Genomic DNA, 17,595 nt, shown 5'->3' with positions numbered 1-17,595 from the left:
AATTTGCATTTTACTAAGGAAACAAATGGTAGTGGTGTCTGTGAGATTATGGGAACATTTACTTTCCCAGCTAACTGGATTATGCCAAGCATGATTCATTTAGATCTATGAAGAAGATCTCAAAAGCTTCTCTAACCAATAGAAGTTGGTGCAATAAAAAGAAATTACCTCACCCACCTTGTCTGTCATGTAGATCTTTCAGTCTTGTATAACTGTTCCTTACTGTGATAATTCAGGGGCAAATGCTGGCAATGAGTGCACATGTCTGCAGTCAAGAACTACTTCACTGTCAGGTGATGATGCTAGTTAGCCTCCAGCAACATTTGGGAAACATTTTTTTTCTCCAAACTAATGGATAAGAGTAAACCACTATACAGGGACCTAGAAAAGACAGGTATCTGTTCTGTTACATTGGCTACTTGCATCTGTTTTGCCTTAATCATAGAGCTGAGTATCAGCACAACAGGGAGAAGTGTTAACCATACTCCTGTTTTGCATCACCACAGCCCTGCAGCCCCTAAGCCAAAGACTGCAAGACATTTTTCAGTGCAGGATTCCATATACAATCCCTCAATTCCTGAGCTCCATAGGCACCTTTTTCTGGCTGAATTACAGAAGCACAGCCTCACAAAGCTCCCAGAATGTACCTGAAGAACCTGGACATAAAATTTCCTGGTAGTTTTGACCACATAGGCACAGCAGGATCAAAACCACTGGCTGGGAAGAATGGCAAACCCCGCATATAGTACAGTTCTTTAGAAGGTCATTAGGCACTTCCACAAAATATCACATTCTTTTTTGCTCTAAAGTTATTAACAAAGCAGATATATTTTCCTCTTATCAAATGGGTGATTTACCTAAATAACTGTAAATCAGCCCCTTTGTGTGTTTAAATGCAGAACTTTTATAGTGACAAAGGGACCTCGTCTTCCTAAGCCTATTTAATAGATTGATTTCCATATTTTAAAAAGGAGTTGCATTTTCCCTCATTACGCCTCGGTTATAGCCCTGAGTATATACATGGACAGGCCAAACTCAGTGAAGAGCTACAAAAGGATCTCTCAAAACTAGGCGACTGGTCAACAAAATGGCAGATGAAATTCAATGTTGATAAATGCAAAGTAATTCACATTGGAAAACATAATCCCAACTATACATATAAAATGATGGGATCTAAATTAGCTGTTACCACTCAAGAAAGAGATCTTGGAGTCATTGCGGATAATTCTCTGAAAACATCTACTCAGCGTGCAGTGACAGTAAAAAAAGTGAACAAAATGTTGGGCATCATTAAGAAAGAGATAGATAATAAGACAGAAAATATCATATTGCCTCTATATAAATCCATGGTATGCCCATATATTGAATACTGCATGCAGATGTGGTTGCCCCATCTCAAAAAAGATACATTGGAACTGGAAAAGGTTCAGAAAAGGGCAACAAAAATTATTAGGGGTATGGAATGGCTTCCATATGAGGAAAGATTAATAAGACTGGGACTTTTCAGCTTGGAAAAGGGACGACTAAGGGGGGATATGATTGAGGTCTATAAAATCATGACTGGTGTGGAGAAAGTAAATAAGGAAGTGTTATTTACTCCTTCTCATAACACAAAAACGAGGGGTCACCAAATGAAAGTAATAGGCAGCTGGTTTAAAACAAAAAAAGGAGTCTTTCTTCACACAACGCACAACCTGTGGAACTCTTTGCCAGAGGATGTTGTGAAGGCCAAGACTATAACAGGGTTCAAAAAAGTATTAGATAAATTCATGGAGGATAGGTCCATCAATGGCTATTAGCCAGGATGGGCAGGGATGGTGTCCCTATCCTCTGTTTGCCAGAAGCTGGGAATGAGCGATAGGAAATGGATCATTTGATGATTATCTGTTCTGTTCATTCCCTCTGGGGCACCTGATATTGGCCACTGTCGGAAGACAAGATACTGGGCTAGATGGACCTTTGGTCTGACCCAGTAGGCCGTTCTTATGTTTTTAAGATGGAGAGATCTCTAATTACTGACAAAAATTCAGATGGGTATTTTAAAAAGTGATGCCCAGGAACTTTTCTGCACAACTTCTGTAAGTGCCAGTGAGAAATATGCAGCAAAATCCCTGCATGTTGTTTTAAACATGTACTTGTAGATATCGAAGAACGAAGTCCCGCTTCTTGCTAATACAACAGTCAGATTAAAATCCATGGGCCTGCTTCTCCTCTCACTTACACCAGAGTAACTGCACTGACTTCCAATGAGTTATGCCCAATTTATACAGATGTAAGTGGGAGGACAATCAAATCCCATTCCTGTGTTTGATATTGTTTATATGAAATATCTATAAACCAGTTAATACCCGTAAACCTTTGAGACATCTTACTGTGAAGAAGAGTAATTAGGTCTTAAATACTTAAATAAGTAATCTCATACCCCATTGCTCTGATGCTGTGTGGTTTATGAGCTGAATTAGATGGATACCTGGCCTCAATGTAGCATCTGCTGTGCTTGTGAAATGCAGGTTGTCATAACTGCTATTTATCCCAATGATTTTCAGATTACTACAAAAAGGGGGAACATTTAGATTAAATAGAAGGAAATGACAGTGAAATAGAATCTCAGTCTTGTGTGACGTGGCTGGGGTTGTGGGATGCTTCAAATTATGAAATGGAGGATAAAAAGCAATTGTACTTTAGTTGTCAGTGGCTTATAGTTGTTACATTATTAATCAGTTTTATAACACAGTAGATGCACATAGCTCTGTACAGTGAAAGATAAATGGGTCTCTACGGAGAGCAAGAGCCGCTTTCTGCCTATGCAGTCACAATGCAGGATCAAGGGCTAAATCTTAGTTTTATAAGGAATTCAGCCTGTTCTTTAATAAACATACACATCAATATAGGAGACTTCAGGTCACATGATTTAATCACAAGAGCCATAATATACCTCTGTCACTGGTGGCTGTTACAGAAGGGAAAAGTGAACAGCAGACTTCTGTAATAAGAGCAATATACACTAATATTGGAGTTAAACATCCAGTTATTTGTGGGGGTCAGAGTCATAGGATTCATTTTCCTACATACAATACTACGAGGCTTTGAAGGATTAGATGTTTATTGGTAAATGTTGATAAACATCAATATCACTGTACACATACAAACCCATGAAAAATATTTCCATCAATAATCATTGAAATTTACAGATAGGCAAAGTAAGAAAAATGCTGCTTGAGAATTCATTAGAGTTTGTATTTACTTTTTATATGTTGATATGTGCTAATGACATTTTGTGTTTTAACAGTTATAAAGCTTTAACTTTTTGAATCTTAACATCTATTGTCACTAAAATAATTGTTATCTGACCCTTGCCCTATAATTTCCTACAACTGTGATGGATAAATGGATAAAATTAGAAAGAAATGCTTTTAAATGAACACTGATATTATTTGTTGAAATTATTTAAAAAAAATTCAATTCTGTCAAGCCTAAATACTACTAATAAAATAGAACAGTACTTTATAAAATACACATGAAAACTAAATATATGCCCCTTTAAGTGACTGAGCCCCATATTAAGCCTTGTCAAATAACTGGAGTTCATGCTGTACAAAAGTGCACTACCAACCCAAGAATCTAAGTATGCACCTATTTGCCATTAGAGATTGACATCAAAGCAATTTCACTTCTTTCACTTGTTGCAAATGACTGATTACTGTAAAGCTGGATCAGTGCTGATGACAAGTTATAGTATGTGACAGATGAGTCTGTGAGTATGTGTTTGTGGCCTAGGCAAAGTAAATAATACTGTCCTGTGTAGAAGAGTTGCAGGCAGAATGAAATTTTTAGATGTGCTTTGGAAGTATCTCTTGTAGTGACACCTGGGCAAGATTTTCCAGAGAATAGGTTGTCTTATGGTATATGGAACAGCTCCTCTGTTACAGCAATAATAAATAATAAATAATAAATTAAACAAATGCTATAAGTGACCCAAGGTCCTAGATGAACTGTAGTGCATTAAGGGGGAAGGGGAAATTCCAGAAACATGCCCCCTATTAGTCATAGAAATTCAAGGAGCGAGTGATAGCTTAAAGGGTGGAAGCTGGTTCTGTTCAATAAGATTAGATTGCACCACACATCATCTAAATTATTTTGACCTGAAGCACAGAAAACTGCAAAGATTAGAAAAATCTGGACTTCTTACAATGAACAGATCCAGTATAATACCTCTCCCGGGTAAGGCTAATGTACAGCACAGATATATGTATTATATTATGTATGAGGTATTACAAGAATCCAGTGAATATTGCAGAAAGATATTGTATACTTCACAAACAAATGTAGTCTCTATGAGTACTTGCCCATTTAGCTTTGAATTCACCTCCCCACCCCTATTTGTGCTGCATAAATATTCACAGAAAGCAAATTAAAAAGGACTCATATGCCTGGCTAAAGCACATTCATTGAAATAGTCAAGCGACCATTCACAGAAATGTCTTGGAAGTGTTTGCACAACTCTACCCAGAACACTGTAATGGTAAGTAAGGCCCTGATCCTGAAAATGTTTAAGCACCTGCCTTAAGTGTGGGCATAAGGCTGCAAAGCTGCCAGTATTTACCTAGTCAATGCCTGATTACTGGGATGCCAAATTGTCAGGCAACAAAAGTTGCTGTAGCTGGGTCAGTTCCAGGATATTAGAGAGACAAGGTAGGTGAGGTAATATCTTCTATTGGACCAACTTCCATTGGTGAGACAAGGTTTTGAGCTACACAGAGGTCTTCTTCAGGTCTGGAAAAGGTACTCATAAGAATATAAGAATGGCCATACTGGGTCAGACCAAAGGTCCATCCAGCCCAGATTCCTGTCTGCTGACAGTGGCCAATGCCAGGTGCCCCAGAGGAAGTGAACCTAACAGGTAGTGAGCAAGTGATCTCTCTCCTGCTGTCCATCTCCACCCTCTGACATTAATGGACTTAACCTCCATGAATTTATCTAGTTCTCATTTAAACCCTGATATAGTCCTAGCATTCACAACCTCCTCAAGCAAGGAGTTCCACAGGTTGACTGTGTGTTGTGTGAAGAAGAACTTCCTTTTATTTGTTTTAAACCTGCTGCCCATTAATTTCATTTGGTGGCCCCTAGTTCTTGTATTATGGGTATAAGTAAATAACTTCTCCTTATCTACTTTCTCCACATCACTCATGATTTTATATACCTCTATCATATCCCCCCTTAGTCTCCTCTTTTCCAAGCTGAAAAGTCCTAGCCTCTTTAAATCTCTCCTCATATGGGACCTGTTCCAAACCCCTAATCATTTTAGTTGCCCTTCTCTGAATCTTTTCTAATGCCAGTATATCTTTTTTGAGATGAGGAGACCACATCTGTACACAGTATTCAAGATGTGGGTGTACCATGGATTTATATAAGGGGCAATAAGATATTCTCAGTCTTATTCTCTATCCCTTTTTAAATTATTCCTACATCCTGTTTGCTTTTTTGACTGACGCTGCACACTGCGTGGACGTCTTCAGAGAACTATCCACAATGACTCCAAGATCTCTTTCCTGATTAGTTGTAGCTAAATTAATCCCCATCATATTGTATGTATAGTTGGGGTTATTTTTTCCAATGTGCATTACTTTACATTTATCCACATTAAATTTCATTTGCCATTTTGTTGCCCAATCACTTAGTTTTGTGAGATCTTTTTGAAGTTCTTCACAGTCTGCTTTGGTCTTAACTATCTTGAGCAGTTTAGTATCATCTGCAAACTTTGCCACCTCACTTTGTACCCCTTTCTCCAGATCATTTATGAATAAGTTGAATAGGATTGGTTCGAGGACTGACCCTTGGGGAACACCACTAGTTACCCCTCTCCATTCTGAGAATTTACCATTAATTCCTACCCTTTGTTCCCTGTCTTTTAACCAGTTCTCAATCCATGAAAGGACCTTCCCTTTTATCCCATGACAGCTTAATTTACGTAAGAGCCTTTGGTGAGGGACCTCGTCAAAGGCTTTCTGGAAATCCAAGTACACTATGTACACTGGATCCTCTGGTCTTATAGATGGCTACTTTGGCCAGCGGTAGGAGGAAGTTGACAAGGAGGTCCCGTGACTTTGTCGGGCCATGGTTAGGGTGTGTGTATATGAAAAGGTGAGGGGGAAAGTGCAGCCAGAAACGTACTGAGGCTGCTCTGTGCTGGGCCAGTTACAGCAACCTTCGGTCTACTCTGACCAGTGATAGATGCCTGCAACTCCAAAGGGCTATTACAGTAGCCCTTGATCTCCAGGTCATAAGGAAGCTCTGGCTACAGCCCATTCACTTGCAGCTGGTGCAGCCAGGATCAGCAGTGCAGCCAGGATCAGGTTGAACTGTTCTTTTTCTCATTTGGAATCTTTGACCATGTGAATTGTTGCTCAGAGAGAAGGAAGTTTGCATGTCAGGAAAATTGTTTCCTATTGCAGTGTGAACAACCCAACTGGTAGCAAACTGGCTGTTTGCCATTTAAAATTGAACAGCCAATGTTAAACTGTGTCGGAGTTATTTTGTACTGCTTTAAGGCTTCCTAGCCACACATTGGAGCAACAGTGTTCTCAGATCATAATCTGCTCAGCTCAGATAGAATAGAAATAGGAATAGAAAGACAAGGAAGTTTGCCTGTCAGAAATTTTGTTTTATCTTCCATTGTAAATAGCTAACTGGCAGCTGGTCAGCCATTCAGAGTTTAAAGGTCTAGGGACACCTGTGTCAGGTGCATCCCTTCCTTAGACTAACAGGGCTGAATTCGTGTGGACTAGGTGACAGCTTTGATTGCAGTTCAAACAGTTCATCTGCCATTTTCTATTTAAACTGTCCAATGGACAATCAGTTAACTGATGCTAATGGCCAGTCAGCTTCTTTGATTGGTACATCCTGAGAATAATTCTTGCTTCTGGACAAATAGCTCATGGAGTCATTTTAATTTTCAGTATATAAGACAAACTGGTGCTTGCTTTAAGGCCCAGTCCAATGCCCACTGAAGACAATGGAAAGACTCATTTTATCTTTAATGAGTGATGATCAATACTCTAGTGTGCTTCCCCCATCCCCCTCTGTGTATTATAATTGCATTTAATAGCATTAGGAAAAAGAGAAGAGATTTTTGTCCTAGTTTTCCATGTGTTGTCATTTCAATATGGTGACAAATCATCTCTTGAGTCATGGTGGATTTTTATGCAGTGGTGGATTCAGCATTTTAAAAAGGATTCCCTGGCATAGTGAAAGGTGAGGGAGTCAAAATTGTCATTTGAGGATGGAAGGTGCAATCAGTTGTGGAATCCACAGCAAATTTCAAGCTACCGTTACTCTCCTAAATAGTGAACCAGACCATGTTCTTGGATTCCTGGGACAGGAAAGAATGGAGGTTGTTGGGTATCTTTTCTAACAGTGCTCTGCCAGGGGTGCTGGAACAATTTGTATAGTGGGGGTGCTGAGAGCCATTGAACCAAACTACGAACCTTGTATATAGTGGAAACCATTTCAAGCCAGGGGGTATGGCAGCATCCCCAGCACCCCTAGTTCCAGCACCTACACTCTCTGCACTAGCTTTACAATCTGACTTGGAAGATCACTTTCCACTTTCTGCCTGGAGAGAGGATGTTGCAGTAGCATCTGTCTACAAGAAAGAAGAATAAACAAGTTGAGGGAGAAACGAACAGAGAAGAAATGGACACAGAAAGCAGAAATGGAGCATGATGTGGTGAGAGGTATTTTAATCATTCACCAAATCCATTGCAATGGATAGTCCAACAACAGCAACAAAGGCTGGCAGCCATGGCCTTATGTAGAATTACTCATTAAAAAACTATGTGAATGCGACATTATGAAAGCTGTAAAGTCAAGCATTCAGAAGTTAAGAAATGCTAGTGTAATGCCGACAGACCCCGGTCATTGGCATTGAATCTGGGACCTCCGGAGCTTCGTGCCTGATCATCTACTCTGCATGACCTAAAAGCCAACTGGAGGTTAGCTAAGGCTCTAGAGCAGACTCATTTTCTCTCTCTCTTAAGCAGGGCTGCCCAGAGGGGGGGGGCAAGTGGGGCAATTTGCCCCAGGCCCTGGGCCCCGCAGGGGCCCCCACGAGAATATAGTATTCTATAGTTTGCAACTTTTTTTTATGGAAGGGGCCCCCGAAATTGCTTTGCCCCAGGCCCCCTGAATCCTCTGGGTGGCCCTGCTCTTAAGTGGTCTTGGTGCCACTAGATGGGACAGAACACCACACCCAGAATGTGTGTGGGTTACATACTTCCCCTAGCTGAGGAAGCACCAGACAAGTCCCCACTTGTAACACTGACAGACCCCAGTTGTCGGCGGACGGGATCAAACCTGCGATCTCTGGAGCTAAATGAATGAGCCTCTACCGCATGAGCTAAAAGCTACCTGGCTATTAGATAAGACTGTAGAGTAGACTCGATCTCTTTTTCGCTCTCTCTAAGTGGTCTCAGTGCCACTAGATGGGACAGAAACCACACCCAGAAGGTGTGTGGGTTACACTAGAAGAGTGGTTCTCAGACTACTGTACTGGTGACCCCGTTCATATAGCAAGCCTCTGAGTGTGACCTCCCTTATAAATTAAAAAAAAATGCTTATATATTTAACATCGTTATAAATGCTGGAGGCAAAGCGAGGCTTGGGGTGGAGGCTGATAGCTCGCGACCCCCCCCATGTAATAACCTCATGACCCCTGAGGGGTCCCGACCCTCAGTTTGAGAACCCCTGCACTAGAATTAAGGTTGCCTGTGCAACCTTAATTTGGTCCTCTTGTACATATGCATTATGATACAGTCTTTAATTATATTATCACATTATGTTTTCATATTATCATTGCTCATAGCAGCTCAGACCTGCAATTGCAGCAAAAGTCCTGCTCAGCTCCAGGCTAGAGCATGCCCAGTGTGGACCAAATCTTGGGAGAAATTTAGCTGCTAAAATCTAAGAACTCTCTACTGAGCTTGTGCAAACTATGATTTTTCAACTTGGCCAAATTTGGGTGGGTTTTCACAGGAATGGCACAAGGTTACATCCCTGACACAAAGGCCACCCTCCTGCCTAATCTCAAATTCTGCTCCAAAACATTGGAGGAGGGGGCGAGAGGGGTGTTACGTGGAGCTGTGTGCTACAGATTTTCAAATAAAAGGATGCCAGAATTTTTTAATGTGGGAAAAATGTATTTTTCATAACCTCATTCTTAGAAATAGCTGAACCATTTTGCCTGAAATTTAAAAAAAAAAAAAAAATCATCCTAAGCCAGTCAACCAACAGAGAACAGTTCGTCCCAAATGATTAAAGTTTGGCAAAGTTATAAGCAACTGACAACAAGGTCTTTTAATGGAAAATATCAGGCAACCTTACTAATAGGTGGTGCTATCAGTCCTACCTATAATACCCAAAGGATTATCACTTTCCTATATGATGCCTATAAGCAATTATTTTAGCATTGGATGAAAATATTACTTAACATTAGCTGAGGGAAGCTAGAAAGGGTGAAGGAATCAACTAAGTTTAACTAAATTGAGCTTTTTCTCTCTGATCACTGATCCAGGACCAGTACTTAGAAAAGTTTACTGGTCCTGAAAGTATTCATGCTACACTGTGAAAGATTTCTACCCTGGGAGGTTATGAAATGTATGACATGCTTTTTAAAAAAATTCTAATTCCCTATCATTAAATAGGTGAGATAATAAAGAAAGGAACACATAAAGAAATTCCAAAATAGGGAAAGAGCATGTAATGGGGTCTACAAACCCCATCCTGAGCTTAGGCAGGAGGGGGAGGGGAGCCTCTCCTGTCTGCAGGCAAACAGCTCAGCGACACCCACATGCAGCTGCCAGAGCTCCCCATCATGGAGGCACAGCTGTGCCAGTGGAGGAAACAAAGCTAACTATAAAGGAGGGACTACAGAGAAGGTGGGGGAGCTAGAAAGACATAGAACAGCAAAAGGGCAATACCCTTTTAACCTTAGTTAAAAAATATTTGACTAATTGTATTCAAGTTGGTAGGGCCTATTGAAATTAATTCTGAGGGACTTAAGAAACTAACTGAAGTAATTTCAGAACCATTAGTGATTATCTTCGAAAACTCATGTGTGACATGAGATCCCAAACAATTGGAGCAGGGTAAACATAGTACCTATCTTTAAATATGGGAACAAATAGGACCTGGGAAGTGTAAATCAATGTAACTTTGACACCAGGAAAGCTATTGGAACAAATTATTGAGCAATCAATTTGTAAGCACCTAGAGGATAAGGGGATAGAAGGAATAGCCAGCATGGATTTGTCAAGAATAAATCATGCCAGAGCAACCTAATTTCCTGCTTTGTCATGGATACTAGCCTTCTAGATGGGTGAAATCAGTAGATATGATATATCTTGGGGGGGGGGGGGGTTGTTTTTGTTTTGTTTTTTGTTTTCTAGTGAGGCTTTTGGCACAGTCCCACATAACATTTTCATAAGAAAAGTGGAGAAATGTGGTCTAGATGAAATTACTGTAAAGTGGGTGCACAATTGGTAGAAATACCATACTCAAAGAGTAGTTCTGAATGGTTTGCTGTCAAACTAGGAGGGCATATCTAGTGGGGTCCTGCAGCAATCAGTACTGGGTCTGGTACTTTTCTACATTTTCATTAATGGCCTAGGTAATGGAGTGGAAACTGTGATTATAAAATTAGAAGATGACACCAAGCTGGGCAGGATTGCAAACACTTTGGAGGATAGGATTAGAATTCAAAATGATCTTTACAAATTGAAAAATTGGTCTGAATTCAACATGATGAAATTCAATAAAGACAAGTGCAAAGTATTACACATAGGAAGGAAAAGGCAAATATGCAGGTACAAAATAGGAATAAATGCTTCTGGCAACAGTGCTTCTGAAGAGGATCTGGGGGTTATAGTGGATTACACACTGAACAAGTCAACAATGTGATCTACCTGCAAAAAAGGCTAATGTGATTCTGGGGTATATTAACAGGAGTGTTGTATGTAAGACACAGGAGATAAGTGTTCCATGCTACTCAGCTTTGATGAGTACTCAGTTGGAGTACTGTGTCCAGTTCTGGGCACCACGCTTTAGGAAACATGTGGACAGATTAGAGAGAGTTCAGAGGAGAGCAACAAATGATAAAAGGTTTAGAAAACGACCTGCGAGGAAAGGTTTAAAATAAATAAATAAATAAAAACCAACGTGGGCATGTTTAGTCTTGAGAAGAGAAACAGAGGGGGTGACCTGATAAGTCTTCAAATATGTTAAGGGCTGTTATAAAGAGGATGGAGATGCATTGTTTTCCATGTCCACTGAGGATAGGAGACGAAGGGGCTCAATCTGCAGCAAAGGAGATTTAGGTTAGATAATAGGAAAACTTTCTGACTCTAAGGACAGTTAAATTCTGGAATAGGCTTCCAAGGCAAGTTTTGGAATCCCCAGTATTGGAGGTTTTTAAGAACAAATTGGACAAATACCTGTGAAGTCTCTGCTGAAGAGATGCCATGGTAATGAGCATTATAGAATTTCCTATACATTAATATATACATCAGTAAAACAACTTGCTCAGCTAGGATGGAAACCTAGAACATTTTTGTAGTTAGAGTGACTTCTACAAGTCACTGCCATAGGGTGACTGAGATCTGATTGTGATTGCTTCTACTAGGAGACAGCCTCAGAAGAAAGCATTGATGACTCATGCCCCCTGGAGAGCAGTGTTAATGATGTGTGAGACTCTGGGAATCAGGAATAAGACTTCAAAAGCAGAAGAGCATCTCTGAAACTTCAAAACATACGAAGTGGAATTTATTTGGAGTGTTTCTCTTTGTGCCTGAAGAGGAGACCAGGATTTGATAAGAAGTGTGAGCATACTTACAATAGGGAGATAGAATCAATGTTTGTAATGGCTCAGAAACTGTCTGTACTGGGCTATCTTGATTATCACTTCAAAAGTTTTTTTCTCTTAATTAATTGGCCTCTCAGAGTTGGTAAGACAACTCCCACCTGTTTATGCTCTCTGTATGTGTATATATCTCCTCAATATATGTTCCATTCTATATGCATCCGAAGAAGTGGGCTGTAGTCCACGAAAGCTTATGCTCTAATAAATTTGTTAGTCTCTAAGGTGCCACAAGTACTCCTGTTCTTCTTTTTCTAAAAGCAATGAACATTATTATGAACACTAAACCTCTGTGACTGATTAATTTAAAATAATGTCTTTCAATAATGTCATTCAATCTGGAATGATTACTTTATGAAGGCTTAAGAGTACATTTAAAATATAAAATCAGCTTAGAAATACTGATTAAGAAAATGTAAAACAGAGAAGAGCTGCATCATGTATTCCATAATATTTAATGTTGTATTCAGCAAGACAGCTGACTCGCCCTTACTACAAAGTTTTTGCAAATAAATCTCTGATATACTTCAGGGTATATCAAAAAACCTGTGACTGACATTTTTTATTCCAAAGTTTAGTGCTTTTAATTACATACCTTCTGCATGTCCAGTCTTCACCATCTGGCATGCAGTAGAAAACATGCTTCATTTTCTTTAGAAAGAAATGGCAGAAGAGGGTTTTTTTTTTCTTCAAATGTCATTTGCTTCATTTGGGTTCAGGGATTTGGCTGGAAAGGGGTGAACAGGGTGGGGAGGGGAGGGAGACAGTGGGAAGAGGGCAGGGATGGGGCAGAATGGGGCGGGGCCTGGGACAGAGTAGGGGTGGAGTATGGGCAGGGCCACATGCAGAAGAGGTGGGCTGGAGAGCTTCACATCGTCCATGACAGCAGGTAAGAGCCGGTCGGCTCCCGCACACTCAGCATGCACTGCAGTCTCCTTAGGCAGGGGCCATATTCACAGAGCCGAACGCGCCGGCGCCGCACGTTCTGCGTGAGGGAGAGGGTGTGGGGGTCTCTGCGGGGAACTGTGACTCTGCCGCCATGAGGCGCGCCGGGCGTCTCGGTATCCTTTGCTGCCTCTGTTTAATAATACTGTGTAGGGCCCCATAAATCCTAAGGACGGCTTTGAGGGTGAGACTCTGTCAAATGTCAAGATCCTGCTCCAAATCATGGAGGTGTTATAGCGTTTCAAAAAATGAGTCAAAAATATTAAAATTTGCAGAATGACCTAATTTTTTATCAGCCTTGTTCTCTAAAATAGCTACACCATTTTTGCTCAAACTTTCCACCAAAAAAAAAAAAAAAAAAAAGTAGTAGTTTCAGGCAATGATCTAGCATTAAAAAAAATCAGCCTGAATTGTTTGGATTTTGCCAAAGTTATAAACAATTGAAATAGAAGATCGTAATTGGAAGTGTTGGAAAGGTGAAGCTCCCTCTCCACCAAATGGCCGATTAGCTATTGGGTCAATAGGACCTGTGCCCAGGGGTCCCAGCTAATTTGGGGGCCCCATAAAAATGGGCGCCCCATGCCCTGACCCACTCCGTCTGTCTGGTGCACCTGCCAGGGGGCAGCAGGGTTGGGGTTCAGGGGTTTGCTCTGTTCCCCGGCAGGAGCGCTGGGCGGGCGGAGCAGGGCAAGCCCCCAGTGCCCCAACCCCACTCCCTGGTAGGTGGGCAGGGGAAGCCCCCATGCCCTGCCCCTGCTCCTCGGCAGGGGTAGTGGGAAGAGACTACAAGCAGAAGGGGTGGGGAAGGCCCCCACTTGTTCTGGCCCAGGTCCCCACAAAACTGTAATCTGCCTCTGTCTCCACCTTTAATATAACATGAAAATGCTTTCCTTCTGTTAGGCTCCGGGCAACCTACCAAGCACAGCTGGCTTGTAGTAGGGTGCCTGATTGGCTACACTGCTTTGTTGGTTGGAAGAGTCTGGTTCTTAAGCCTAGAAGCAGCAGCAGTTCAGTGGCTGCTCAAAGCATTTGTCTATGGCTGCAATAGCTCCTTTTTCAGACCCAGCTTTAGAATCATAGAATATCAGAGTCTCATTCCTGGTAATCTGGCTCTGACCCTTGGCTCTGGCACCTGGCCACTGACTCCAGCTCTGACTGCTAGGCATGACCACCCATATCTCAGTCACTGAAACTATCCATCTGTGACACCACAGCAGTTCAGGTGCTTGAACCAACACATTCTCTGGCTCAAGGAGGGAGCATGTTATTTTCAAAAAAGGGACCTTGACACTGGAATTTAATTCACTCCCTTGTTCCAAGAGGCTGAGTTGGCTGACTTTAACTATTTTGCCAGGCTTTTGCCATGGAATGGTATGAATGGGATGTGGGGACAGTTAGCAGCCCTGATTAGTTGAGTGTATTTTATGGTGGATATTAGTCTAGTCTGAATTTTTTGCACAAATTTTAATCAATCCAATTTATGTGGGAATACTGTTGGTGCATTGTAAATGTATAGATCCTTTAGCAAACTATCCCATATACTCAGGTATGGATATGTTAAAAACAAAAGAAGAAATCTTTATAATATGAGCAAATACTACAAATCAAAATCTTGCACTGTGTATTTGTGGTCACACATTCTTGTTCTTTTAACCTACATAGTAAAAAAAACACTCCTTCTAAGTTTCCTAAAAAAATTAAATTTGTGTCTCACTTTAAATCAGAACTAGTTTGCTATAATCTTGGTGCTGGTACTTGAGAATATTGGAGTGTCTCTGTAATACTGTCTGATTGTCCATCACTATTGTGATGTGTTCTCTTCCCTTGAGCGGTACTTTATGGAATTCACATGCAAAGAATACAAATGACAATGCAGATGTGGGTCAAGAATAGGTCACTTTGGAGTGGTTGTGTTCTACAGAAAGCTGAGTAAGTGTCTCATGCAGCAAACTGTTAAACAGATAATATGAGAAAGTGAAATGGAAAAGGGAAATATTTCTTTAAAAAAGGAACCAGAAGCAGGAGAAATTATATTTTACTATTTTAGCAGCAGCAGCTGCCAAAAAAGGCCTGGGACTAATTGCTTACTACCAGTAATTTTCATCAGAATGCAGAAGGTAGTCCAGTGTGAAAATTAGTTACTATATTAGATCTTTCAGGAGCACCACAAATACAGATTTAAAATGTTGGACAACTCTATTTTCTAGAAATATATGATTATGAGGAACTGAGAAAAGGAGTTCACTGAATCCTAATGCAAGTCATGTAGATATATTTCTGTCCCTAAACGACATGTGTTATTTTTCATATTACTCTCTATTACAGTGCGTCTTCTGTAGCCACAAAAACCTAGGCATTCTTATTAACCCAGCAGAGTACAGGTATTAGGATGGGTTAATGCTGTGTGGAGATCAAAAATGTAGAAATACAGTTCCAAAGTTAGAAGGACACGCTGGACATATTGGTCCCGATTTCCACAAGAAACGTATGTGTCTAACTTTGTGGATGTGAATAGTTCCAGTGGCTTAAATGGGACTACACACAAGCGTAAAGTTAGACATGTGCTTAAAGTTCTTTGCTTAATCAGAATCTTGGATAACTGATCTAATACACGTTGTCATGAGGGGGTAACTTTGAAATTTTTTGCGTCCAGTAGGATTTAGTTTCTTTTCCAGCTCCCAGCTAATATGTACACGTCCATCTTCAAAAATAATACCATCTTGGACAACAGTTCCTTCAGTATCATTTTAATAGAATTCCAAATAGCGTGCATAATCCTTCTTCAATTTTACCGCGACTTTCCTTACAGAAGGATTCTGTCATTGCTTTTCTTTATATTTATTTGGATGGTTGGGGAATTAATTCTCTCACACAAATATGTGTTTTACACTGAGTTTAAAAATGATCTTGCTCAGGAAAATAAATCAATAGTTATATGCTTATGAAAATGTCCTGTAGAATTTAATAGAGAATAGCTTTTCTGTTGAGTTTTTAAACTAACCTGTAGAATTCCATAGAAAGATATAATTTGTATTAAAATGTTTTTCTGTCCTATCTTTATGGATACTCAATGTCCTCTTCCTCCAAACCCCAACGTATCTCCACGCTTTTTATACTAATTTCTGTAGTACCCTAACTTCAATAGAATAACTGGTTTCATCATTATTAAATTATATAGTACTTTCCCATAAAGGTAAAAACAGCCTGCTTATTATCATCAATCTTAATCCTTTTAGTTTACCAAATCCTATGTCTAGATATGTTAATTAGTATCTCAATTATTTGTTAGTTTTGCTATTGAGTGCCAGCAGTGTGCACAACATTTTACATAATAGGTAAGACATTGCCCCAAAGAATTTAGGGCCAAAATCTCTGCTGGTGTGAATTGGCACAGTGCCCGTGTACTCAGTGAAGCTGTGCTAATTTACACTAGAAGAGTTTGCTCCTTAAAATCTCGATCCAACAAGTGACACTGTGGGCAGACCCCCAGTGAAGTTCATGGAGCTTCATGAAGGTGCAGGGATCCCCTTCTGGAGTCTGTTGCAGGATTAGGACATACCCTGAACAGACAATTCATTTCAGACACCCATTGGTAGTGCAGGGACCAAAAGGCTTATTCTAAAAGGTATTGTTTTTTTTTCTCTCTTTTTTTCTTTTCTCATTTATTCCTTCTTTGGAGGATTTTCATCTGAAAGGTTTGTGGATTGTGGTGAGATATTACTGCATAGGAATCTTTTAGCAATCTTCTCTACCAGGTGTTGCACTACATGCAAATACCAACTTTGCCAACACTCACATACCCTTTGGACCAAATTCTAAAAAATAACTGCAGCCACTGTCACTTTGTAAAAATGTGGGTGCAGCGGTACTTTAACATGCAGCTGTGCGAGAGAGTGGGGCAATAGTGAATGAACATGAAGGAGTGCAACTCTATGTGCATGTTTTGCACGTGCCGAGATTTAAACCTAGTGAAGCTTTGATCCTTCATAACTTGTAATGACACTGGCAGTAATTATTGTTGTGCTCAATAATGACTATCCTTCTGCATTTTTTGCAATAGCTACAGCTAAGATAGTCAACAAATGCAACTGTTTTTGTTTTAAATAGTGTCCTCACCTTTCTTATTTTTGGTATAAAGACAGTTTCCTCTGACAGTTTTTGTTGTTGTTTTTTGTTTTGTTTTTGTTTTTCTGGTGCTACATGACAATACTGTAGCTATCCCAGGACTTTTCCCACATTTCACTGCAAACATAGCAACCCCCTAGGGGAAACTAAGAGAAACTCTTTCTCTTTCATTTCCTCTTTATTTGTTTGAAGACACAAATGAACCCAGTTCATTTTCACTGAAAATTACAAGGAAAATTGTGAAAAGGGCCAACCATAATTTTTTCTAAAATATATTGTTGCATATAGCGAAGAGGAAGTGTTGAGAGCCACTGATACTGAGCCACAAGGGAATGAACTAGGTCACTCCCCAGCTATCAAAGAGGCATATCTTCCTCCACATGCAGAACTAGTTTATAATGCTCGTATTGGTTACCTACAATTAGAAAAAAGGTTTTGCTTCTGATCTATGAGATCTCTAGATTTATATTGTTGAATCATATGCATAAGTCCCACATTTTAAGGGATATTAGACTTCTAAATCACCACAGAATAAACTTATTCCTCTGACAGTCAGAACACAAACATATCTGTTCTTGTTTTCCTTCATTGTTTGAACTCTCTCTGTGCATAGCATG

At 40.1% G+C, this 17,595-nt stretch overlaps 1 protein-coding gene across 7 annotated transcripts in view; it reads left to right on the top strand.

The window, feature by feature from the left end:
* The window catches only part of PTCD2 (pentatricopeptide repeat domain 2), a 119,607-nt gene that overhangs the window by 49,743 nt on the left and 52,269 nt on the right, over window positions 1–17,595 (top strand). Inside the window, exon 11 of one of the 7 annotated variants that reach the window (XR_006175823.2) lies at window positions 11,675–12,444. The exons of 3 other annotated variants lie outside the window; for them this stretch is intronic. Coding sequence is in view for 2 of the 4 variants with exons in the window: in XM_065550139.1 (XP_065406211.1) it covers window positions 11,675–11,740 (66 nt within the window). In the remaining 2 variants the exon portion in view is untranslated. Of the gene's footprint in view, window positions 1–11,674; window positions 12,445–17,595 lie in introns of those variants that run through there. 3 more of the 7 variants (XR_006175822.2, XM_065550139.1, XM_042855910.2) reach the window with 3 other exon arrangements.

Source organism: Chrysemys picta, chromosome 6 (genome assembly GCF_011386835.1).
Source record: "Chrysemys picta bellii isolate R12L10 chromosome 6, ASM1138683v2, whole genome shotgun sequence".
Lineage (NCBI taxonomy): Eukaryota > Metazoa > Chordata > Testudines > Emydidae > Chrysemys > Chrysemys picta.
Note: the sequence above shows the minus strand (reverse complement) of the source record. Positions and strands in the feature narration are given on the sequence as shown.